Source organism: Vigna angularis, chromosome 4 (assembly GCF_016808095.1).
Source record: "Vigna angularis cultivar LongXiaoDou No.4 chromosome 4, ASM1680809v1, whole genome shotgun sequence".
NCBI lineage: Eukaryota > Viridiplantae > Streptophyta > Magnoliopsida > Fabales > Fabaceae > Vigna > Vigna angularis.
The window spans coordinates 1396070-1422487 of NC_068973.1; the positions used below are offsets into that span (position 1 = coordinate 1396070).

At 30.6% G+C, this 26418-nt stretch overlaps 2 protein-coding genes across 6 annotated transcripts; both read right to left on the bottom strand.

The window, feature by feature from the left end:
• Window positions 1–1437: 1437 nt before the first annotated feature.
• LOC108321088 (protein SRG1) lies at window positions 1438–3219 on the bottom strand. Its single transcript, XM_017552731.2, has 4 exons — window positions 2918–3219; window positions 2533–2780; window positions 2117–2444; window positions 1438–1933 (listed from the first exon to the last, which is right to left on the bottom strand). The coding sequence occupies exons 1-4, from the start codon at window positions 3167–3169 to the stop codon at window positions 1673–1675; spliced, it is 1089 nt and encodes a 362-aa protein (XP_017408220.1). The 5' UTR covers window positions 3170–3219; the 3' UTR covers window positions 1438–1672.
• Window positions 3220–13369: 10150 nt separating this feature from the next.
• LOC108321127 (cysteine-tryptophan domain-containing zinc finger protein 5) lies at window positions 13370–22153 on the bottom strand. 5 transcript variants are annotated; one of them, XM_017552777.2, is made up of 12 exons: window positions 21960–22153; window positions 21568–21740; window positions 20741–20813; window positions 20511–20638; window positions 19997–20395; window positions 18635–19917; window positions 18032–18480; window positions 16094–17928; window positions 15842–15999; window positions 15177–15337; window positions 14631–14788; window positions 13370–14016 (listed from the first exon to the last, which is right to left on the bottom strand). In XM_017552777.2, the coding sequence occupies exons 2-12, from the start codon at window positions 21658–21660 to the stop codon at window positions 13798–13800; spliced, it is 4956 nt and encodes a 1651-aa protein (XP_017408266.1). In that variant the 5' UTR covers window positions 21661–21740; window positions 21960–22153; the 3' UTR covers window positions 13370–13797. The 5 variants fall into 5 exon arrangements, with proteins under 5 accessions (XP_017408266.1, XP_052732730.1, XP_052732731.1 ...); XM_052876770.1 differs by having other exon boundaries at window positions 21835–22153; XM_052876771.1 differs by having other exon boundaries at window positions 19997–20069; window positions 21568–22152.
• Window positions 22154–26418: the final 4265 nt, after the last annotated feature.

The following is a 26418-nucleotide window of genomic DNA, read 5'->3' on the forward strand; positions in this document are numbered from 1 at the left end:
TAATACATTACCCTTTTCTAAAAAAATCATCACAATTTTAGCTAATTATCATATGTTAAATGGTTAAATTTAATTTTTTAAAAATATATAAAATAAATCAGTTAAAAATTGAACAGAGTTAATTAAGTTCGTGAATTCATTCTCTTTTTATTGTGAAGTTTATTTAGGTAAATTTTACAAATTTTTCACATTTATACTCTTTCAAATATTCTTAGCTTTCACTATCTTTCTTTCTTTAAACTGGTACAGTTAATAAATAACGGTGTGTATTATTGACACTAAATGACATTACATAGAAGGAATTTGAGGTGGAATGAATAACTAATGCATGAATAGCATTAAGATTTTTGACATTAAGATTGAATGAGAAAAGGAGCATTGAGAATAACTTTATGAACAAAACTGTTTGATTAATGGTGAAGTTAAAGCACCAAAATGTCATTTCAGCTGAGAATCACTATCATCAACCATCACAACTTCTTGTGGGCAACCTTTCCTCTGCACACAAAGAAAAAACATTTACACACCCAATCATTTTGTCCCCTTCTCTTTGATTCTTTCCCACAACATTTCTCTCCAAATAAGAAAAATATTTTCACAAATATAATTTTTCTACATTAATTTGATACTACTTTTTCTTATCTTTTTTTTTTTAAAATACAAAAATTTATAATTTTATGACATTTTAATGTGATTATGTGTGTGAAATGAATATAAAAATATGTTATGTTAGCGTTACTTTTCAAATGTTTCACATCATCATTGTTATTGGTACAATACGATAAAATATTTTTATATTCATTTAACATGACACGGTAAAATATTTTTATATTTATTTGAGACACTATATAAAAGTAAAATAATCTTAAAAATTAAACTTTTATACTTTTTAAAAAATATATATAAAATAAAAAAGATATTATTAAATAAACATAAAAAAATTTTGTTTTTTACAGTATCATTTTCATTATTGTATTTATTAATTTTCCTTGATATATCTATTTATAATTTTATGACCATTTTACTGTAATTATGTGTGTCAAATGAATATAAAAATATGTCATGTTATTGTTACTCTCCAAATGTTTCACATCATTATTGGTATTGATACAATAAAATAAAATATTCTTATATTCATTTGACATGACACGATAAAATAATTTTACATTTATTTGAGACACGGTATAAAAGTAAAATAATTTTAAAAAAATAAACTTTTATACTTTTTTAAAAAAAATATATAAAATAAAAAAGATAGTATAAATAAACATAAAAAATTTATGTTTTTTAAGTACCATTTTTATTATTGTATTTATTATTTTTCCTTGATATATCTATTAAAAAGTCCATATAAGAAATGTTAGAGAGAGCAAAAGTGATGTCTTTATTCCTGCTGTTTTTTTATGTTTTGGAAGAATAATGTCCACATACCAAACATAAAATAAGAAGTCACTAGTTTTTCCATTGAAAGCATAGCATATGCAGATTAAGAATAAGAAACACTGAGTGTTGTGTATGTGACCCACATTCACACTCCCCTACATCACCCAACTAATTTCTTTCCCTATTTTTCAACAAAAATAGAAATGAGAGATTTGACCATGATGTCCAACATAATTATATACACACACAGTCTAATTATAGTACTACTCCTACCTAGTTGGGGAGCATCCTAGTTTGTGTTTTTTGTTTGGATCTTTGCAAAGTCCAGTGTCTTTTTCCCTTGCAACTTGTTTGTTACATAGTGTTTACTGTACTCCCCATGATTGTATCTTCTATACATGCATGGGTGCTTTTCATCCACAAATTCTGGCATTGGACCAAGCTCTACCTCATAGCTGGGAGCAAAAAATGTCACAATTGAGAGTCTATCTTTCTCCTCATGAGCCACTGCTCTATGCTCCACACTCCTGTATTTTCCATTTGTAAGAACCTGCATCATGCAAAAAAGATCAAATCTAGCATACAAAACAGCTAAGAAAGGAATGACAAATGAGTGAAAGAAGAAAAATGATACTTTGAAACTACTGCTACTACTACCAACTGTGTAACTGAGAAGGTCCTGTAGAGAAAACATAAAAGGAAAAGAGAAAAAAAAGTGAAGTAGTGGTCTTACTTCTATTGTGTCTCCAATGTTGATGACAAGAGCATTTGGAATTGGCTGAATAGGAAGCCATGTATTGTTCTTGAATATCTGAAGTCCCACTGGGCCTCCCTTTGCTTGCTGCAGCACAGTGAGAGCACTTCCATCTGAATGGGGACTCAGACCCAAAACCAGGTCAGGCCTAGAACATGGAGGGTAGTAGTTCATCCTTATGGCTTGCACTGATACACCAAACATCTTCTCAAACACATCCCCTTTCAAATCCAGGCCTAAAGCTATGTCTTTCAACAGATTATAGCAAAGTTTCCTTATTTCTCTTGAGTACTCTTCCACCGTTTCACTGTCATATTACGAGATTTATATAAAAATCTGAGATTTTGATTCAAGAACTGTGATTTTGTCTCATATGGAACTGTTATGTACATTACCTGAATCTTTCTGGTCTTGTTGGCCATAGATTTGGGTTCCTTACATATTGAGGTTCGAGTCCAAGAGCAAACATGTTGCACCAGTCTAACTTCTGGTCCTCTGAGAACACAAAAGCTTGTCCATATCCTTGAACAGTACCAGGAGCCATAGGGTATTTCTGTTTCTCTTCCAAAGGTAGCATGAAAAACTCCCTGCTCAGGTTCTCTATTCTCTCTAGCAGATTGAGGTCAATCTCGTGATTGATCACCTAATGATAATGATGAGCACTACCAACATTAGCTTCCACGAAGGAATATGTCACAAAAACATGTGCAAGTTTGGTGAGTTAATGAAAGTAGTGTTATAAAACAATAGTAGTGTTGCCAAGAACCAAATGGTATTCACCTGAAAAAATCCCCACTCTTCGCAAGCCGTTGCAAGATTGAAAATTTCGTCTTTGTTTCCTTTGGTAAGCTTAGAAAAATCAATGATGGGCATGTGAGTATCTGGTGGAGGAAGAGGTGTAGTGGGAAGTGTTGGTCTTTCTGTCACGTCTCTTACAAATCTTTGTGGAACTGTTCTTGGCTTTGTTTTTCTAAGCTCTTGGACATCATCAATGTGCCCAACTTTCACAGGAGAGTTAGGTACAGGAGCCATGGAAACAGAATCTGGACACTACACAATTCTTATTACTCTATATCTCAACCCTCTCAACCATCTTCTATTTATAGTGGAATTTAGACCTTTATGACGTTGCATATTAAAAATTACCAACTCATAATACTTATGCATAATTGGCACATGAATCATGTTGTTGAGTGAATTTTGTTTTCTTACAATGGTTTCGGGCGTGAATAAGGAATCATAATTGTTTGGGGTGTCAGATCGAGTATTTTCACAGTACACACTTTTACACTTTACTTCAGACTTGCTCAAAGTCTTTTTTAGGATGAGTCTAGGAAACCCTGACTACGGCTAATTACATGTAAATTATCACTTGCTCTTAATCTTGATTTCTTTGAACCTAGCGGCCCTTGTCTTGTTTTAGAATAACTCCATAACTCTTTTCTGTAGGAAGGTTCAACACACACACATAGATATCTCTTCACTGAGGAAATATTGTCCGCTTTGAGCCAAACCCCGATTTGCTTTTGGTACCACTTCAAAAGGCCTCTTACCAATAAAGGTATCTTATGTGTATATAAACTCATGTTCATCTCTTATTTTATCTAATGTAGGACTTTGTTTGTACCTAACATCCTCCCCTCAAACAAAGGACTATGGTTCTCCACCTCCACCTCCCCTACAGCGGAAATCTTTTCTTATCCTCGAGTACACCATGATCATCACTTCTCTTTCACAATCCATGGTCAAACACTGAGCATCTCTTGCTCTCCACCTCTCATGATTCACTTCCAGGTTATCTGCCACTGGCCACCTGTCAGGGTTTCACCTGATCATGGAGGGACGTACTCGTCTGAGCCTGGTCACCAGACCTGAACCATGGGCTCTAATACCATTTGTAGGGAGGTTTCAACACACATATACACAGATCTCCACACTAGTAAGATATTGTCCGCTTTGGGTCAAGCCCTCACGGATTTGCTTTTGGTACCACTCCAAAAGGCCTCTTAAATTGTTGGGAATCCAAGTGTGAGCCAAAGTCCCACGTTAGATAGAAATGAGAAAGTAGAGCAGTATATAAAGATGAAAGACCCATTAACCCATTGCCTTAAGGTTTTGGATAGAGAGTGGTGTTGATCCCTTATATAGTTGGCTCAGATATTATTGGTGTTTGTGCAAACTTAATTATGGATTATACTTAAAAGATTCTTTAAGGTCAATGATTGACCGATCGTAGTAATGTGTAATGCTGGCCGTAGAGACGTATGGCACAATAACCTTTTAAAAACATGTTGGATGAAGCCGTGTGAGAATTAGCTATGTGCAGTGCTGAGTGTGATGCAGCCTAAATAGTATTAGTTTGACCAAAATGGAAAGAGTTGCTCACAAAATTTGGAAGAGTTTTAAAGGGAAAAAGTTGCATCAACCGTGTAAAATTATCATTTAATCACAAAATACCATAAACAAAATTTTTAACTTTTAAAAAAAATATAAACCAGATTAAGCTAAGCTAACTCAGTGGTGAATCAATCGGTATACTTGGATTTGACTTCCTTTCACACCCTAGTCCCAAGTAGTTAATATCTACTCTTGCATCAGTTGAAGTCTTTCATTAAATTCTCTGATATCACTCATTCCTAGTGATCAATGAATACTAATGCTGGTGACATACTTAGGCTCCATTTGCAGCAGTTTGGTGGGAAAGAAAAGAAGAAAGTTGAGAGTGATTTGCAAGTTGAAGAAGTGAGATTTGAAGTGCTACCAAAAATATACCTTACCATACCATACCATGCTTGCATTGCCATTATAAATGACTGATTGGGTTTGGAATCATTATCATGGACATTTGGTGCATTTTTGTGACTCCATCATCAGTTGTGACACCAATAATTTATTGGCCAATCAATGGAGTTTAGAAGGCACAGAGCTCTTTCTTAATGCCTTTTTCTCCGTCAAAAAGAGGAAGAAATATCTATGCAAGTGCACATGCCACATGCTAAGTGCTGTAACATACACCACGTCCTTTTCTCTATGCTAGTGCTACAATTTAACAATTTTAAAACTTCTATTCTCTTGTTTCCATGCTATTGGTTTCTAAAATCATTAATCACTCATTAATAATTAAGCAATCAAATGAATGACATCAAACTTTACTTCCCTAGTAATATATATAGCCACAAAATTATAGCATCGGCTTTGAATCTCTTTCCAACGCTTAATTAACTGAATGCGTGATATCATCAACCACATCATAAAAAGGAACATGTTAAAATACATTAGGAATTATGATTTTCAAGAGGAAATGAAATTACATTGACAACCCTTAATTTCTTTTTAGATATTACTTTGACATTTTTTACTTTTAAAACATTTTTCAAGCATCTTATGTATATGATGTGAAATATATTATTATATAATACATCTATATTAAGAAAGTCATAACAAATATAATTAAATTGACTCAATTTAAGATTAAGTTAAAAATGAATCGATTTAATAGACTTATTTTTAATGAGTCAAAAAAAAATTAATATAATTGGATTCATCATGAATTAGTATATTATTGGTGAATTAAGTCGTTTAAGAATACTTTTTCTTTTGATTTATTTTATATATTTATTATAATACAATCAAAATATATTAATTTCATTCATTTTTTATAGAAGTAACTGTTCACTTATTTTATCAAACATTACTATAAAGATTATAATTAAAAATTAAAGTGTTAATCTACTTAGAAAAACAAACAAATTAAACATATAAATTATTTAAACATTATTAAACAACATTTTAATAGTTAAATTTCAACTTACATTATTAAAAATGATAAATAATTATAATTAAAAAGTTACAAAAAAATGATAAAATTTAAAAAATTATTATTATTGATAAGTTACAAATCAATCTATTTTCAACTTGCCTCATAACTTGTTTACAATAATTAATTAAGACAAGTTCAATTTGATCCACATTTAAAAAAATTAATTTTTTTTTAATTTAATTTGACTTGAACTAATTCATAGGTTAGAATCTATTTTAACATCTCTAAACAAATATATAAAAGAAAAAATGAAGAATTATATTCAACTTGGAAAAAAAAACCATAGTATTGAGGTAATTTACTATAAAAAAAAAAGAAAAATTAAACCGTGTTAAGACAATAGTCATGGAATATTACCCTAGAATTTAAAGGAAGATTTGTTTGAGTGATATGAAACTAATGTAGCCAAAAAAGGGTAGTAGTAGTATGACCATTCTGAAGTGTCCCCCCCTCCCCAAAGAAAATGCCCCCATTTTGCAGACCAGATATAGTGCAATATGTCATGGTGCTTTTGTCCACCTTCCCATCTTTAATCCTTCTTACTTTTTCTCCCCCATAGTGTAATTTAATTATGTGAACATTATAATTCACTATTTACAAATCACATTTAAGAAACATATAAACAACATCTTCCCTATACAAATTTTAATCACAACTTTTAAATTTAAACTTTATTCTCATAAAAAAAAATTCTCTTTTTCTGATATAATATATAAAAATAAGAATTAAATATATTTTTAATTTATAAATTTGTATATGAAATTGAAATTTGTCTTTTTGTTCAAAACTTTGATATATTTAACTCTTAAATTTTAAAACAAATTGATATAATTATTTTAATCCAATAATATTAACTTTTTTACATGTTAAACAATGAATTGAAACGTGTCAAATGAAATATTATTGCAAAACATTTCTTAATACGTCTAAAATAGTTCACATAATTAAATTAAAATAATTATATTTATTTATTTTTAAAGTCTAAAAATTAAATTATATCAAGACATGAACGAATTTTAATTTTATGATCAAATTTAAAAATTAAAAACATATTTAACATTAAAAATAAAAAGTCAATTTCTATGTTAAAAAGTTATAAAATTCGGTTCTTATAAAATTTTCATATTATAAAATATGAGTCAAAAATTATAATATAATGAAGTTTATAAAAATAAAATGAAACTCTATATTATTCATTGTGGAAGAAATTACTTACAAGTTTTTGGATTACCAATTACCATTAAAAACGAGACATAATTGAAGCATAATATGATTTGGCATGCATTATATAAAAATTAATATCACTTATAAGAATCTTTCTTCCTAAAAATTATTGATTATATACTTTCCTAACTTGGAGAATTTTAGTGAGGCAAGTTTTCTTATATCATCATGCCAATAATACAAATGATACAAAGAGAAAGGAACAAAAAAAGTTGTAAGTGGAGAGTTCCACTAAAGGATATATAGATACTAACAGCATGCTGCACTGTGTGTCTATTGAAATGGAAATATATGCATAAGAAAGTAAGAAGGTATTGGAATCACTGAAAAATTACTCACAACAAACAAACAACATATTAATGGAGCTTTGGTTGCTTTCTTTTTCTAAATGCTGCCTGCTTCAAGAGTAAAGTTACTAAAGTTAGGTTTAGCTTCAATAAGAAAATGATACTTTATTATTATTTCTTACAAAGTGAAAAGTCATAGATAATATAGTTTAATATAAGTATTTTTATAAATTAAATATATTTTTAGTTTTTAAATTCTAACACAAAATTAGAATTTGCTTATTTTTCTTTTTATAATTTGATTCTCAAATTTTAAAAATAAATAAATATAATTATCTTAATTCATATTAAATTTATTTTACATAATAAATAATATTTTAGACTAACGTTTAAAATATTTATATATTTAACAGGTTCTAAATTAAATATTAATTTAAATATTCTTTATTATATGGAAGAAAATTAATATTACTAAATTAAAATAATTATACTATTTATTTTTAAAATTTTGAAACTAAAATATACTAAAATTGTACATAAAAAAAAGTTAGACACTCAGAAGTTAGATTTTGAAAGATAGAAAATTGTAGAAAGTTTTGGAACACCGAAAGATTTTTATTTGGAAAGTGAATAGATGTTTGAGGTGACAACTCTCACAGTCTTGATTCTACATCAAAAGAAAATACTAAAAAAAATAGAAAAAAGATATTATCTTTTATATTTTAATTGCCATTAGGTTCTTGATTGGATAGGGTGGAATCAGTCTCATATCGAGTAGAGATAAGATTAAATTATAATATATAAGTGGATGTAAACTTTATCATAATATGGTATCAGAGTCATGATTAAAGTCTATCTTAACGAGAATATGTTATGATAAACTTGATTAAGAAATTTGAGCTATGATACGAGAATTATTCACCAATATGAGATTAATTAAGTCACTTAAAAAACAATAAATGATTCTTAACATCATAAGTGGTTGTCGAATATGTAAACTTCAAACTTCACCATGATCAAACCTGGAATTTGAATGATTTCATGATAATATTCAGTATCTTTTTTCAGAAATAAATGAAGTGATATTCTTCATTCAATTATTTTACATAAAACTCATCTTTGAATTTTATTTTTCTTTTACTAAATTTGTAAGGAATATATATGAGATTTAGATAATTTTTTGTTTGGTTTTATCCCTAAAGAAATCACTAATTATATTGCTAAGTAAAGGATTTGAAATTAATTGAAGCATCAAGTTGAGGGTTTAGGTAGGAATCACTTAGCTTATTATTTTTACGATTTTTAATTTGAGGCACTACAAGATTCTTCATAGAGCATTCTAGACTATGGAAGCTTTAGCTTTCATCATATTCAAAAAATGTTGATTCCTTATCCTATTATCTCTTTAAAAAAAAAAAACTTTACATTATTCCACAATTTTATTTTCAAGTTTAGTGTTTGTGGATTACTTAAATAATGAATAAGATCAGTTTTAATTCGAATTATATTGAATCCAATCAAAATGTATTTATTTATTTATTAACTTGGTCAGAAATTTTGAAAAAATTGATCCATCTTTATCTAGATATTCAAAATTATTCTTATTTATTCATTTAAAATTTTCAATTGATGAATTTATTCTTCCATAAACATAAAAAGGGTTGAGCCAAAGATGGTTTCGGTGGAGTCTACTAAAAACTATCTTAACAAAATTTGATTCTATCAAGATTGAAAGGAGGACAAATAGAATAAGATTGAGAAAAAATAATTGAAGTAAAGATATTTAGATTAAGATTGAGAAGAGAAAAAAATAAAAGCGGACTTGTTTGCATATTTAACTACACTAATAATAGTTTTTAACCATTGACAAAGTTGTATGAATCTCTTAGGTTTCTTGCAAATAATATCACACTATTGAGTGCATAAAATATGAAGACGTAATATTTTTTAAGCTTTTCCAAATTGACGTTAGTATTACTTTATGGCAGTGTTGAGAATGTAAATATGGGTTTAAATCTTATGTTAAAATAAAAGTAAAAATAACATATAAAAACTAAGATATATAAAAAAATTGTGTTAAAATTTTGGATAGTGTTAAATCTTTTATATAAATATTATAATTTTTTTCATTTTTGCGTTTCTCTAATCTTAATTTTTTTTATTACTCTTTTTCTTTATAATGATGGTAGTTTTCGTTACTTTTTCATTTTTTCCTCTCACTTTCTTCTTTACAATATTCAACATATAATTATTATATTTATCCAAATGAAAATCTCTCTCAAGCTCAAATTCAACGTCTTCTAGCTCTTCTTCTACAATCACAACCTAATGCTACATCTCATTCTTCTAACCTTGTGAGCACTCATAATGTTTTCTCCTCTCTTTCATCATGATCCTCATAACATGAGGATGACTCGAGAAATTAAAAAAAAATAAGTATCAGATTTCTCGATCTCTCCAATTTTTCGATTCTCATTTTCTTCTCAAAGTTCTCAGGATCTAAATATTTTCTTTAGCCTACAATCTTCTAAAAACTGCTACTTTCAAATTGGATCTTCATAATCTTCATACCCACCTTGAGAGGAGTATTAGAGATGATATCTTCTTTTAGTTTTTTGTTATGATTTTCTATTAATTTTTCTATTTTGTTACTTGAATTTTCTGTTAGATTTTTTGTTACTTGAATTTTCCTTCTTATTCAAGCATATTTAACTTTTGTAAATAATTAAGTTTCTATACTTTCAATAAAATATTTTTTTCTCTTTTTTTATAAAACACAAATGCGAGAAAGAAATCTTTTACTGAAAATATGAGAATTTATATATTTACAAAAATGAAATATGTTCGAATATAAAGAAAAAATTCAAGCTAGAGAAAACCTAACAAAAAATCAAAAATAGAAAATTATAACAGAAAACTAAAAGAAGATATCAAAGATATTTCTAATACCCTCCCTAAGGTAGACATGAAGACTATAAAGACCTAACTTGAAAATAACAACTTTGAAAGGTAGTAGGATGAAGAAAATCTTAAAAAAGTTGAAAACTTTGAGAAAAAAAAAACGAAAATCTTGAGAAAGAAAGTCGTAATATCCTTTAATACATTGTGAACATTTAATAAAACACAAAAAGAGAAATATGAGAACTTATTAAATGAAAAATTCAAACAATAAAAAATTATAACAGAAAAGTTATCAGAAAATTATCATACAAAATTTAATAGAAAATCATAAAAGAAAACTGAAAAAAAGATATGATAGATATCTCTAACTAGAGCTATCAAAACGGGTCACCTGGTCCGACCTAGCCCGGCCCACCACGGGTTAGTCACTTAATGAGCCAACGCAACCCGACTAATTTATTAGCGAGCCAGAAAAATTCGAACCCGGCTCGACCCACCACGGGTTGGTGGGTAAGCGGGTTGGCTCACTTACTCACTTAATTACAATTGTTTTAAATAAAAAAAATTACAAATTTTATATAATTCAAATCTAAACAAATTTCACTCCCAAAATTAATTTTAAAAATAAGGAACTTAAATAATTTTTTCAAGCAAAAAAAAATAATAAATATTTTTTTATAAAATTAAAATTAAATTTTAATAAAATAAAATTAGGTAGGTGGGTTGGTGGGCCAACCCGGCCCACCACAGGTTCAACCCGCATGAGCCGGGTTAAAATTTGACCCGCATAAAAAAATATAATTTTTTCAAACCCAACCCGGCTCGAACCCGTGGTGAGTCGGATTGGCCCGCGAGTTGTGACCCATTTTGACAGTTCTATCTCTAACAAATATCATATTATTTGAATGCATAAAATATGAAGACCTAGTATTTTTTAAGAACTTCCAAAATTGTTGTTAGTATTACTTTATGATAGTGTTGAGAATTTAAACATGGGTTTAAATCTCATGTTTACTAAAAATAATAAAAATTTAGCAACATATAAAAACACAAAGATACATAAAACCATTATGTTAAAATTTTGGAAAGTGTTAAACCTTTTATATGCGCTTAATTTAGGTCTCATTGATATTATAAAGATTTGATGTGATTTTCCTTTAAACGTGTGTGTAATTTAATATATGTCAATCCCTACAAAAGTATGATCTATTTCTTCTTCTTCCAATTTAATATAATATTTATTTTTGTTTGTTATAACCAAACTAAAACTTTTTTTTGTACATTTATTTATTTTTTAATTATATATATATATATATATATAAAAGAAATATTATGAAGAAGTTATAATAAATAATAAGAAATAAAAATTTAATAACATGTTAATACAACTTTAATTAAGCCTAAAAAACAAAAACATGTAGAAACTAATTAGCGTAATAATATTTAAAAAAGGTAATCATTATGTGATTGAACCTTACACTAGCTACAAAATTCAAAAGTAATCAAACTTGACCAAACACTTTGATCACAATAAATTTATCATTATCCTATTAATTATAATAACATTAATCTAACAAAACAAGACAAAAATACATTTTATTTTCATGTAAATATTTTTGATAAATTATGAATTTAAAATTCCATGTTACACCAATTACTTAAAATTAAAAAAAAAAAAAGAACTTTTATATATATTTTTGTATTTTAAATTTATGAACTCTTGCTTTATACGTACAAGTACTCTCATTTTTTGACATTGGCAATGTATACTTAATTATTTTATCAATAATTACATGTATTTCTCTCTAAATATGTGTTAAGGTTACTTAACTTTAGTATGTTACATATGTTTTAATGGTAGAAGTTTTCTGATAGCTTTTTGATGGGATAAGACAGAAATTTGATGGGTGTAGGAAGTTACAGCCGAATAAATTTTAGCCTAATGGAACTTATTTTCAATCTCATAAGATCATAAGATGCCCATCATATTTAATAAACCAACATTCAAAAACAAAGATACGTACTACACCTAGTAAGGGTTTATTTGAACAAATTTATCTGTAAAACCTTAGTATAAAAGAGAAATTAAAAAAATTTATATAAATCTATCTATGCACAAACAATCCGTAATAATTTAAAACCCTATATGGAAAAAATTCTATAAATTAATTTATTAACTAATTTCAATTTATTGAAAAGCTCTATTGATTTATTTATTTCTAAAATACTACACAAAATAAAACACATAAAACTCACTAGTAGTTAACCACTATCATTAGCATGCCTTGTATACTGGAAAAAGTTACATATGAAAAATGAATATTGAATGATACAAGATAAACCACAGAAGCATTAAGAAGAGAGGAATTTTCAACTTGTGATAGGAGAATAAAAAATTTAGATAACTTTATTCTTTGCAGAATATGACAACATTAACGAATTTAAGATTAAACCATCCCTATCGACAAGAAAAGGGACAGGACAAGATAAACTGTGTCAATCATGTGTTGTCATTTTAGTCTAAGAGTTTTGACTTTTGTTAAACTCAATTTTCAGTATCCTGAATTATCCTGTGTAGTGTAATTCTCTACTATAATCAAAAATACATAAATAAATTTTCAAATAATAATACTTTTGACATTGTTGTTGTTTATAATTATTATTATTAATTGTATAGTAATTTTAGACCAATCACAACATGACACATAAATAATATTAAAATATTGTCAAAGTATCATTATCCTATATTTTCAGTCTGTCAAAACACGAAATAGAAGCTAATACTTCTGACAAGATGATGCCATGCACAGATTCCAAGAACACCTCAAATGGCTACAAGTAACCAGATCACAAAGGGTACATAGAGAAAAGAAATGGAAATAGATGTTAAAGCATTGCTTGGTAACACACGCACAAGGAAAGTTTCTGCATGGATTTCTATTCATTCAAAACTTTGATATGATAACATAAAAGGAGAGATTGTCATCAAGAATGGAGCTATTATAACTATATAAGTATTCAAAGCCCTCAAAAATGGTTGCCTAACATTGCAGACTCTATATTCTTGTACCTGGGGCTCCAGCTAAGTGGAGCAAAGAATGTAGCACTGAACTAACATAATATGATATCATCCGGCATCATCACTTGACAGCCAGGAATCCCTTCCCTCTTTCTAACCCATAAAATTTAAGGGTGTGTTATACCCTATCCACATTAAGAAAAACCTCAAATGAAAATCTGTTACAAAATTTTCTAATCAATCACATTTTGTACAAATGTACACAAGGGTAACAGATCGCCTTCAACCTGCAGGCTTAGCAGGTTTCTAAGTGCTAGACTTGGTAGGTATCTTTTAGCCTCTTTCTTCACAATGCCGTCTCAGTAGAGAAGTAAAACCAAAAAAAAAATTAATTATATACAGGATCAAGTTAATCTCTAGCACCACCAAGACCAGCGCGGCTTATTGCTTTTGATGCTGTCCAAACAAGACGTACAAGCTCATCTACATCCTGGAAGCTGAAATCAACAACACTCCGAATAGAAGCTATACAGTCCTTGTTCCTTGATTCTTCCAGGATCACACTAGCAGCCGCAAAAGTGCTCTGACATTTCCTAGAAGCCTCCATTGACAAATGTATGTCCTTAGTCTGCAAAATCACAAAAACTTAGACCTAACTTTCCATAAATAATTGTACTCAATAACTACACAAGCTAGAGCAGTTAACATCGCGCCTTGGTGGCTTATTGTTCATGGGTTTGAACCCAGAAACAATCTGTTTGCATATGTAAGGGTAAGGCTGTGTACAATAACCCATCCCCATATCTTTGCATTGAGCGGAAGCTTCTGAAACCCGGGTACCTTAGGTTTTAGTATTTTATAATTACACAAGCTAACTGCTTATATTGCTGAATTTTGGCACCACCTGTCCACCGAATTCTAAAATAGGCATTGCATCATAAGTTCCCAATAGTAAAGTATTAGTTGCTCATATGACAACACCACATACTTATTACATAACAGAATGACTCTGATTATGCAATGGAAAATTGCCTATGGATTAAAATCTAAGCTACTATAGCATGGCAAAAACAGCTGACATCCATCTTGATTTTCTCTCAAACAATAGAACCACATTTCCAACTACTATTTCTTACCAAACTACTGTCAGATCCCCCAACAACAACCCTTGGTACTTCAACATTAACATATAGAGATAAACTTGCAACTAGAATATAAGGTTTGTCATCAATTGAAACTTACAAAATCAAGAAGCCTGATTAAACTTGGACGAGTTCGAGCAGATATGACGTGGTTGATAGCAACATGACTATTGGTACCCCTAGGCAAAGTAGCCCTATCCGCTGCTGCCTGATTGTTCAGGTTATCAACATCGGATGCAGAAGATGAAGGAGATTCGCCTAAACAACAGTGTAAAAAAGCAGTGCTACATCATTGACTTTGACCACTTAATACATTCATGCATTCATCAAACAAGGCTGTCGGGCTATCCGGACTGGATCCATGAATTGGCTTTAGTGTAAAACATTTTAATAGAGAGAAAAATTACTCCAGATTTTGATTTTTTTTGGTTCTGGATAAGATTGGTTTGTCGTTTAGATATAAAAGAACTACTACATCACTAGTTAGCTTTCAGCCTTTCATCATGTGTAGATGTATCATTCACTAATTTTGTTTATTTTCTGGTGGAATAAGTATGCAAGTATAAGAATAATGCAAAATCAACTTTCAATAATACCTGACAAGCCAGAAGACTTGAACAGTTGTATGAAAACTATGTTCCAATACCTTGAGAAGCCAAGTGAAGAGTTGATTGTAACTCATGTCGATCTCTGTTAGTACTGGAATTCTTACAGTAGACCACTCTCATGTATGCCACCTCCATGCATTTATATGCCAAAGCAGCAGCAGCCATTTCTTGACGAGCTTCATATTCATGGGCACAGCATCTGAAAACATTTAAGACATTGTATGATTAAAGGTCAATTGCATAGCACAAGAGAAAGACAATAGTGCAACAAACTTCTAAACGTTATTTAATGGATTTTAAATTTACTACAATGACGTGGCTTGCTTCTTTAAAAGCATTGCTTCTTTACAATTATAACGTTGTTATAAGCCTTAAATTTCCAAATCAAAAAGAATCACCCACATTACTTTAAAAAAAGTCTGAATTATATATCAAGCCAACTAATGAGTTAAACATATGAAAGCCAAAGCTAGGCTTATTTATAAACCAGCCAAGATTTTCAGCTCATTAAGCTGTTAATGAACCGAGGAAGCCAGGAGCCCGAGAGCTGACACTCACTCCAGCCTTATTTATAAGGAACCAAGTTGCATGTTATCAAATCACTTTCTCTCAAAATGTACTTCCGATCAATAACTGAATTAAGGTCAAAACGTAAGATCATACAAAAATAACATTTACTTAGAGCTTCAGAATTTTCACTTACTTGAAAAGTTTGGCTGCAGTACCATAAATTTGCATTTGACTCGTTTCCCCAAGTTTGTTACTGTCATTGTGAGAATTTTCTAAAATAGATGCTCCATGCAAAAACTTCAACCCAGCTTGAAAGTATGTCTCATTGCTTTCAAAGTCAAACCCAGAGTTCTATAAAACAACAGTATTTATACCAACAGTTAGAAAAGGAGAGGTGCTAGATCAAACCAAATACATCAAGTAAAATCTCAAAATAATCAATAACCTTATAACTATCTGCTCTATCTTTTAGTGTTGCGGCTTCTTCCAGGGTGTCAACAGTAGTTTGGTTAAAATTTGTTCTCAGAGGACTTGAAACAGTGGGTTGCTGATCAGGCAGGAAATTTCCAGAGCTACAATTAACTCCAGCATTGTTACTAATATCAGCAAAACTCCTCATTGACTTGACCAAATCACCATTGTCAGAAACATTGACAAGATGCTCATTAGCCATTCCTCCCTTTTGATACTGAGGTACAGTTCTAGAACCCATATTCAATGCTTCCCTTTTGAGTTCACCTGCTGCAGATGAGAGAACTTTCGATTTCCCAACTCTTGATTCTGTGCTTACATGATTAGCTTTGTTTTCTTCCTCAAAATCGTGAGTTGAGTTTTGCCAGGAGATAGCCTTTCTCTCATTGCTACGTTGAACATCAATCTCTGGAGCTGATTTCTCAAAGTCTCTTGGTTTTATCTCAGTTTGCTTTCCAGTTTCATTTGGCCCTTGTATTAGAGCACTTTTCTGACTAATAATCTCAATTTCACTCTTAGACTTGGGTAAAGTATATTTAACAACATTTTTTGTCTCAGCATCAGGTGCATGGTTACTGGGATCAGCTGCTGAATTATACCTCCCACCTTTTTTTGAATGAACAGTATCTGAAACTGATGTCTTTATGTTATCAGTACAAACATGAGAAGAAATTTTTTTGCCTTTCTCCTTGCTGTTCAATGATGTAACCTTACCAGATTTCTGCCAAGAAAGTTCACTTTCCTGGTTTTCCTTCTTTACTTTCTCCTCTTTATGTACACCATTAGCACAATAGCCAGATTGTTCAACATGAACACCACCTTCAAGCAAATGATTATTCTTTAGTTCAGAAGGTTTTTTAGCTTGGAGCCTGGATATGTCTTTAGCATCCTCAACCTGGTTCTCTGTGGAAGATAATTTGTGGGATGTAGGATGTAAGTCATGCGGAATTCTACCCTCCTTCAATTTTACTGATAGTTTTCTGTTCCTGTTATCCACATTTCTCTTGGAACCTACCACAGACTGTCCACCTTTTGTGACATTGTCTTTCACTGAAGTGTCTCCTACTGCAAAATTATTCTTATCCAAGTTGAAGGCCCTCAAAGGTGACGAGGTAACAGATTCAACAGGTGAACTTCTCACATCTTCAAGCTTCGTTTTAGCTTTATGAGAACCTGAGACTTTAGAAGAGCTTGAAGTTGCTGCCAATGAATGTGGTCTAGGGTCCAAATCCTTGCGCACTTGATCAATACCATCTGAAGCATGAAGAGATGCAACATTTTTCCTATGCTTCCTTAGTTGGTTGCGTTTGTCACCAAGTCTGACTTCTGTGCCAACAGCCATATGGTCCCCATTGCCTGCCCCGCAAACTTCCCTTATACCACCCTTACTTAATTTATTGTCGCCTTCAGTTACTGACTTCAAAATTCTGTATTTCTTTTCTTTGCCAAATTCGGTTGCATCACCCTCTTCACCATACTGCTTTTCATCATCAAGCCGGTCCTTCAATTTCCTTTTCTTTGCTAAACCAGATGAGACCTGAGCCTGATCTCCCTCTTTCTTTACAGTGACTGGTAATCTGTCAGATACATGCTCAGATAAACAATATTCATCATACTTTCTCATATCCTTCCCACTAGCTTTCGTTGGCAAACCATTTCTTGAATATAGAGACACCTTCTCAAGGTTCATGTCAGAATTTGATTGAATATTAGCAGAGAAAACATTTTCAGTTTTTAATTTCTTCTGAGTTCCCGATTTATATTGATCAGCATCCACCTTCCGTTTCAACTTAACATGCTTTCTATCACCTGCTCATGTGTGAAAATAACATTGAAATTATTAATTAAGAATACCTACAATTTCTTATTAACAAAAATAAATAACATATCATCTCTGAAATTAAAGAAGTACCTCCATTCACTTGCTTTTCATTCTCTTTAGGCACATGTTTCTCTTCTATCATGTTGTCAGGCCTACTAAGATGCTTAGAAGAGTTCGTCATCTTCTTCACTGGGTTTAAGTCAGCAGGATGCTGATTCAAGCCGTTCAAGCTTCTATTTTTTCCAGATACTTGAACATTGGCCTTCACCAAATTTGAGAACCGATGCATGTCATTATTAATTCCAGACATTGTCTTCTCCTTAATAACAAGTTTCTTCCTTCCTCGGTCAGACATATCAGAACTGGACATATTTTGATTTAGGCCATATTGTAAAGAATTTGGAGAACTAACTCCAATCGCAGTTTCAGTGCCATGGCTTTGCATGTTATTTTGAACCTGGGAAATTGGCATTTGATATAAGGCATAAAGTGCTTTTGTTGTCTCATCCTCACTGAACTCACAAGAATTCATCCCAGGCCTAACAAAAAATTTAGAGAACAATGAGAGGTAAATAACACAGAGCACGAGAAATTAAAAGATAGAAGAGAAATAGTCCATATACACAATACCGATACTAAGCATATATTCAGCATAATATGGCCATGCATGACCAAAATGAGCAATCAACTTACAGCCAATTTAGCATGCTACACAGCCATTTCTCTGGAAGGTGCTCAGGCTTCATACCAGTAGGTAGGAGCCGCCATTTCTGGCAACTGTCACAACATACCCAATCTTCTTCAATAAGTTGAGGTACAGCTACTGCTGATGAAATCATCTCAGGTGCAATGTTGTTTTCAGCTATAGGACATGAAGCCGAAGTATCATTAATGCATGGCCCAGCTAGCACCTGCTTGACCACTTTATGGCCACTCATTCTCTCCTTTGCTTTAATCCCAAATGCACTCTGTTTTCCATTACTATTTTTTGCATTTTTTATTTCACCATTACCAGCAAGACTGTCAACTTTCCATTCTGATCTTTTTTCTTTCATTGAATCCCTGTTACTATCACTGAAATTTTTGTCCATCAGAGACCTTGACTTCATTTTATTTATACAAGTACTGTCAAAGCCAGTACTCCCTTTCTCAAAACCCATTGCATTATTAGTACCACCAAAGCTTTTTTTTCTTGCAACTGCCTTAGCTTTTCCAGGACTCTGATCACCTTTCGACTTATTCTTCCGCTCAGACACAGCCTTTATTTTCTGACGGGTCTCAGACTTATAATCTGCCTTACATTTTAATGCCTCACGTTCAACCTTATTGGAAATAATGGAAGTATTACTCGAGTTATTATTCATAGGGTCTGTAGAATTATCCTTGTGGGAACTTTCCAGCTTATGTTCTGGAGCCTTTTTCAGAAAACCATTTCCTACGGTTTGTTTCACAGTCTTCCCAAAATCTTGACCAGATATCGATTCTAATGACTCTTCCTTCAATTCTTCTTCAGAAACCATTCTGCCCAGCACCCCATTCTCATTAACCTCCTTGGAGGCTTCAGAAGCTTTAGCAGTGACTTCAGCAAATTCACCAGCATCACAAATTGAGCTTGACAGAGGTGTCCATTTCAATTCATTAGGCAGGAAATCTTTACAATCCGGTGTTCTATTTCCTATTTTTTTCTTTTTATGCAATGTAGTTTCCTTCTCAGAAAGGGTGCCATTTGGATGCTTCAATTCCAACTGCTTTTCACTTTGTCTCACCATTCTCACTGCGTTCTTCTTCAAATGTCCAGCCCGCACAAAAGAATCTGGTTCATCAATAGACATGGAACAAGGATCTCGATGACCATTAAGAGGGTATGAAAACCTGCTGTCCCCAATAGCTTTATTATCATTTTTTATCAGGTTGAGCACACTTTCGTGTAGAGGAGATATCAGAACACCGCCAGGGATAGGAAAATAACTCATAACCTATGTCATCAAATAAGAAGTTAATACTTCAATATTTCTAATGATATTAAACAGTATAGGAATAGAAAAGCTCCCATACCTGAATCATGCCAGTTGGAGAATCTTCATCACTCTCTTGAGATACAGGTGGCATGCCTTCACTTTCCACAGGGCTGTTATCCATTGAAGATGAGGGAGAGTCATCAAGTCCAAGGCCACTATAAATTTCTGCATTCTTTTGTGCTAAGATATTAGATTTCATTTTTATTCGCAACTTCAGTGTCCTTTGATCAGTTGAATTCTCTGTATTTTTTGTAGTATCATCCTTCAAAGTGCACCTCTCAGCCTGATCACAGGAAGAAATTCCTTGCTCTTTCTTCACTGAATCATTTGCTGAAGCTTCTCTTAAATCACGAAATAAATGTGAACTATGAGAAGCATTTTCAATCCTTGAAGGATGAGGCACATTTGTAGGTGCTTTTTTGTTATGAGACACAGCCTGTATAACAATATAACTGACTGCACTCAATCAATCTGCATTATTTCTAAGCTGAAATAAGTTGGCAGCATATATTGCCTTCATATTAAATAGTAAAATATATATATGCCTATACCTCCATGTGAGGATTGTTATTAAACTTTGGTGAGCTGTGGTTTCTTTGTGGAGTTCTTGGATGAGACAATAGACGAGGGGAGCGCTCTTGGGTAGGTAAAAAGGAACCATAACCACCAAATTTTGCACCTGAAAAATATTATTCATATCAGACAACAACATCACTTCATCAACGCAAAGATAGCTCTCTCATTTCTCAATACATGCTTCGACTTTTATTATTCTACTTACCCAAATTCTCAGCAGATACACCACCTTCAAACTCCTTTTGAAAATGGCCAAGAACATGCTGAATCTTCTCATCCTTCAGGAAACAATTTATTAGTACTAATATTTTCGTGATAAAAATTTACTAGAGGACTTTAAAGCAAATGTTGTTAATAAATAATAATCACCAGGAATATGAAGCTTAATAATAGATGGCACCGAAACAATCACCAAACACTTAAGGATTATTTCTACTTTTCTTTAATTAGGAAAGACTAACATTGTCAGAGGACAAAATACAGTGCACTCTAACATAACATCAATACCTTTTTACACAAGAAAGAATTAATGGCATAGAAAATCAGTCCATTTCCTATTACTTGATGGGCGTCGTGCTACTTGCTAAATAGTAAACTGCGTTTTTCCCGCAAAATGTAGCAACATTTTCATCTACATTAGCAAAACAAAATCAAGAAAGAGATACTCTTATCGGCATTTATCAAGGAAAGAGTTTCACTATGCTTGCCAGCATATAAAAAACACAAGGCGCTCTATAATGTTTCCAAATCACTTCATTGATGCCAAATTTCTTCGCCAGTTACAAACAACGTAGGTATAACTATGAAGCACCACAGTCAACAGTTGTTCAGCTTTTGCCATACTGATTTTGCACTTTCAAACAGAGGTTTAATTAGATATTTTATGACTCTTTCATTCCTTTTTCCCCCGAGGAACCAAATACATTGATGCATTTACAAATACAATTCCAAGTTTTATTGATCATCCAAACCATCCATAAACCAAGCAAATTCGAATGGAAATTTTCAAAAAATATTGAAATAACTCCTTACAATGTATGAGAAAGAATCAGGGTCAATGTTGTCTTCATCATCGTCCTTGTAATAGAAAGCCTCTCCTTCCTCAAGTTCAGTATCCTCCTTCATCTCAACAACCCACCAGAACTTTCTAGCCCTAGGTCTAACCCCAGAACCCAAAAGGTAATCTTTTCACATTGGAACCTTCCCTGAAGTCCAGCATCACTTCAATCAAACCCCAAAACGAGTGCAAGAAAAACAAAAAACCCGAATGATAAGAAAAAATTAAAATGAAAAACAGACCCCACAAAGCAAACGCGAAACCCTCAAAAACCCATAAGGGAAAAGCAATTATTTGCACAGTGATCATGCCATTCGACAACCCTTCATTGATGAAGATGCATATAAACCAGAATAAAAACCATTACTTGCATCAAAAAATTGATTTTTTGGCTTCAACCCACAATCTGATCAAAAAGAAGAGGCGGTGGAGATCAAGGAAACCGATTAGTGACTACTGGAATGAGTTTTTGACGGCGAAACGGATTCCAAATCTTTCACTTTGCTCTCCCAATATTTTGATGTGTGCACACACAACAGAGAGAAAAAAAAAGGTTGGGCTTTTGGTATGTGAATGAATTTTAATTATTTGGTTCAATCTAATTTCACTAAATATTTTTTTTAAATGTATATTAATAATTAATCATTTAGGATTTGCTCAATATGTGAGAGGGTAAATAACCCTTGATAATTATAATATAATAATAATAACAAATTAGGAATATAGTAAATTATCAAGATTAATAATTATGATATATGTCTTTGTTAATTAATTTTTTCTGCTTGTTTCTATATCACACTTTGAGAGAGTATAACTTTTTTAACTAATATTTTTAACACTAGTATTTTAATTTACAAACATGTTCAAATGAAACTAAATATGTTTTGATTTGAGCATAGAAAAATCATAGAAATAAAAATACTGTCAAAATACTTCAACTAACTCAAACATTTAATTTTAGCCAAAATACTAAAAAAACTAAGGTGATTCAAGATTTACTTCTAGTACTAATTTTAATATATATATATATATATATATATATATATATATATATATATATATATATATTCCTAAATTCTTTAAAACACACTGTATTTAGTTGGTTTTTGGTATTAAATTAATTATTATGAAGTATTTTCTTTTTATGTTTTTAGCATTTTAAGAGTGTAAAACTTATTTTATTATTTTTATAAATTATAATATATCTTAATGTTGTATTCCAATGAATAAGATACAGCAAAAAAAAGACATAAAACTATAGAAATCTGTTTCTTAAAGAAAAAAAAATTGTAATCATGCCTTGTATATGATAAATATATTACTATTTGTTTTGAATAAAAAAGATAAATAATAATGTGTATAAGTTGCAATTCATAATTTTAATTTTTTATTTCTTTTAGGAGAATGTCATGTTGGCCCAAAAAGACAAACCATTTATTATGTAATTTGGACCTATCCAATCCATTTAGTGGACAGATGTTTTTGAATAAATATTCTTTTGATAACTTCTTTCAAACTATAAATAAATTTAACAAAACAAAATTGTCTTACAGTATATGACACATAAAGTAAGTGAATGCTAGCATAGCATCTTATTCAATTCATTACATTATATAATATCATATGTTATTCTGATTTGTTTGTTCATTTTATCAAATATTTATTTTATATTTTTCTTTTTTTACCTATATATGGAATTATAAATGTTTCACTCATTTAAGTGGTGGTTTGATAAAATAAAATTCGGCTTTTAATTAGTAGCATGTCTGTTAGGAATACAAATCACTTTAAGAAAATTCGTGTTACTGCTAAATTAAAAAAGATAAATAATTTAATATTTACATTTTCAAATTTGTAATCTATTGGGATTTCAAAACTCTCTTTCAATAAAATAAATTATATATATTTTATAAAAAAAATTATAAGGATGTAATGACTTTCTTAAAAGACTTTTAAAAAAAAATTATTTATAAATATTTATAAAATATAAAATCATAATACTTATTAATTTACAAGAATTTAAAGGATATCACGCCTCAGGAAAAAAGGAATTATAAGTATTTGAAATTTTATCTCTTCGTAGTAAATTATACATCTGTCTAGTATATTATTTTGCTGCAAAATTATGTAAAACAACTTAATATACAGAGGAGATTATCATTAGATATAATGAGCAATTTTGTTATTTATTATACATAGTTTTAACTAGACTGGATGTTAGAAATTAACTGAAATAAATACATGGTATCCGTTTAAAGAGATGTAGGTTTAGTAGTTCATCATCTCCCATAAAAGTAAATTGATATGATGAGTAAGAAATTCCAAAACAATTTTAATATTATTTGAGCTTTTTCAAGCTTAAGATACTTTTAATTACAAGAGAAAATGATATGAAGATGATTGGATTGTTAACAAAAAAAATTGCTAAATTCTAAATATTATTTAAATTCAAGTAGTTTAAGATCAAAATACTTTTGACTACAATAAAAAATATACAAAGATCATTAGATTGTTAATAAAAAAATGTAACATTATGTGAAATACAATTCACTTTTTTTCTTTATTACGGATGAACGTGTTCATAAAAAAAAATTGACTTAGAGTTTTCATATCATGTGTTATCATCAACCTTTCTTTAACCTGGGATTCTTTTATATAAATAATTGACAAAAAGAAATTATTGTATTCTTTATACTCTTTGATAAGTTTGTGTCTTTGAAAAGTTTTAACCAATGTTTTCATCTTTATGTTACATTTTTCATGTGTGTAAATAGACATGTTTATTCAAAACAACAATAAATGTGTAACTCATTTTCAAACAATTCCCATAATTGTCACAATTTATAATTTATGATACATAGGATCAAAAACATTTTTACTCAAACTAAAATAGATCACAAGCTTGTATAAGGTAAATAGTCTTTCTACATGGCAACATTTTTATTCAAAATGAATCAATGCACAAGATTAACACGTTTTAAAAAAATTATTGAGGAAAACACAAAATATTTTATAAGTATATATACTATGAAAAGAGTTTCTTTAACATGACAATATAAAATATGGTGTATGTTGCAACTATAAAACAAATATTGCAATATGTTGTTGCATCTATTAGATAAAACACATGTGTTTTAAAATTGTTGTTATTTATAGAAAGACTTAATATTTATATCGGTTTAAATTTTCATAATTTTTGTTCAAAGTGGTTATTAATTTTTTTCCATGTTTAAAGTGGTCATCATTTTTGTAATTTTTGTTCATTTTAGTCATTTTTTTTAGCGTCTAAATCGTTAACGAAACATGAGCCTCAGTAAATGATGACGTGACCTTTTTTTTTATGTGACTACTTATGTTCCTTTTTCCACCTCATCATCTTCAACCTCTCACCACCATATCACCATGGTTTCCTTCCACCGTCGCCAACGATTCGCCATTATTGCACTTTTTATCTTCGTCAATCACCACATAGCAACACATAGTTACAAGTCATCATTGTTCGAAATCACAACTTACAGTGAAAGCCCTAAGTCAGAGAAAACAAAACAAAACAAAAAACAAAAACCCCAAAATTGCCATCACCCAAAATTGTAAATCACATCCCAAACCTACAATCCAAAATCATTATGCCAGTTCGCACCACCACAAATTTCCCTTTACAAACTCTGACGAAACCTAACTGTATTCACCATGCAACACGCCGTTTGTCATCTTCTCCAAACCAAAAAATCTCAAATCGCAAGTTCAAGGCTTCATAGCATCACCAGAGAAGACCATCACAAAATTGCGTCTCTTCTACACCCCTGTAGTGTAGAACCACCATGAACCACCACGAAACAACAATAACCTACAAATCGAAAACCTAAACCAGAAAACTTTAATTGTCTCACTGCCATGAGAAACCAAAAAACTTTAATTACTTCACTACCATAGGAAGCCAGAAAACCCTAATTGCTTCACTCCCATGGGCAACCACATGAGACAAAATGACACTTACGATCATTCGTTGAGGCTCACGTGGACACTGTGTCGTTAACGGTTTAGACGTCGTCAGAAAAAATTATAAATTGAACAAAAATTATAAAAAAGGGACCACTTTAAACTAAAAAAAAAGTCACACACTACTTTAAACAAAAATTACGAAAACATAGACTATTAAGCTTTATAAACACTTTCATCTTTCAAATTAGTACTTCCATTCATGATCATTGTTATAAAAAACCTTCGTTAAAATTACTAAAGGTTAAATGGACTTTAAGTTTACAAGGTCTTAGTTAAAAAATAAATAAAACCAATTAAAATTATAAAAACTAATTAACTTTATTTGACATAAATGTATCAAAATGGTGAAAATTATTCAATATTTATTTTACAATGCTCACATTTATTCAGCTTTGAGTGTGATGAATTTACACCCATGTTTTAGCTTTTCTACCAAAGATACACGTGTTATTCTCTTTGTTAAAATTGTGTTGTTCCACATAATTCGCAATGTTAACTATTATGTATGTGTACATGGGTCATCACTGTCCATTTTAATAAAAGAACACTACTTAAGTTTATGAAGATTGTAAGTGTTGACCTTTAACTCTAAGTTTGGTTGTTGACCTTCACTTATAAAGACTCCTATTTGTCATTTTGAATATAAATTTATATAGTTGCTTGTTGTAATTTTAGTTAATGTTTCCTTGTTTTGTTCAACATTTTCTAGACACATAATATTTCAAGTAATCCTATTTTATAAACATTAATTTGAAAACTATTACAATAAAAAATAATAAATTAATAAAAAGAAGTGTCATAATTTTCCAGTTACAATATGAAAA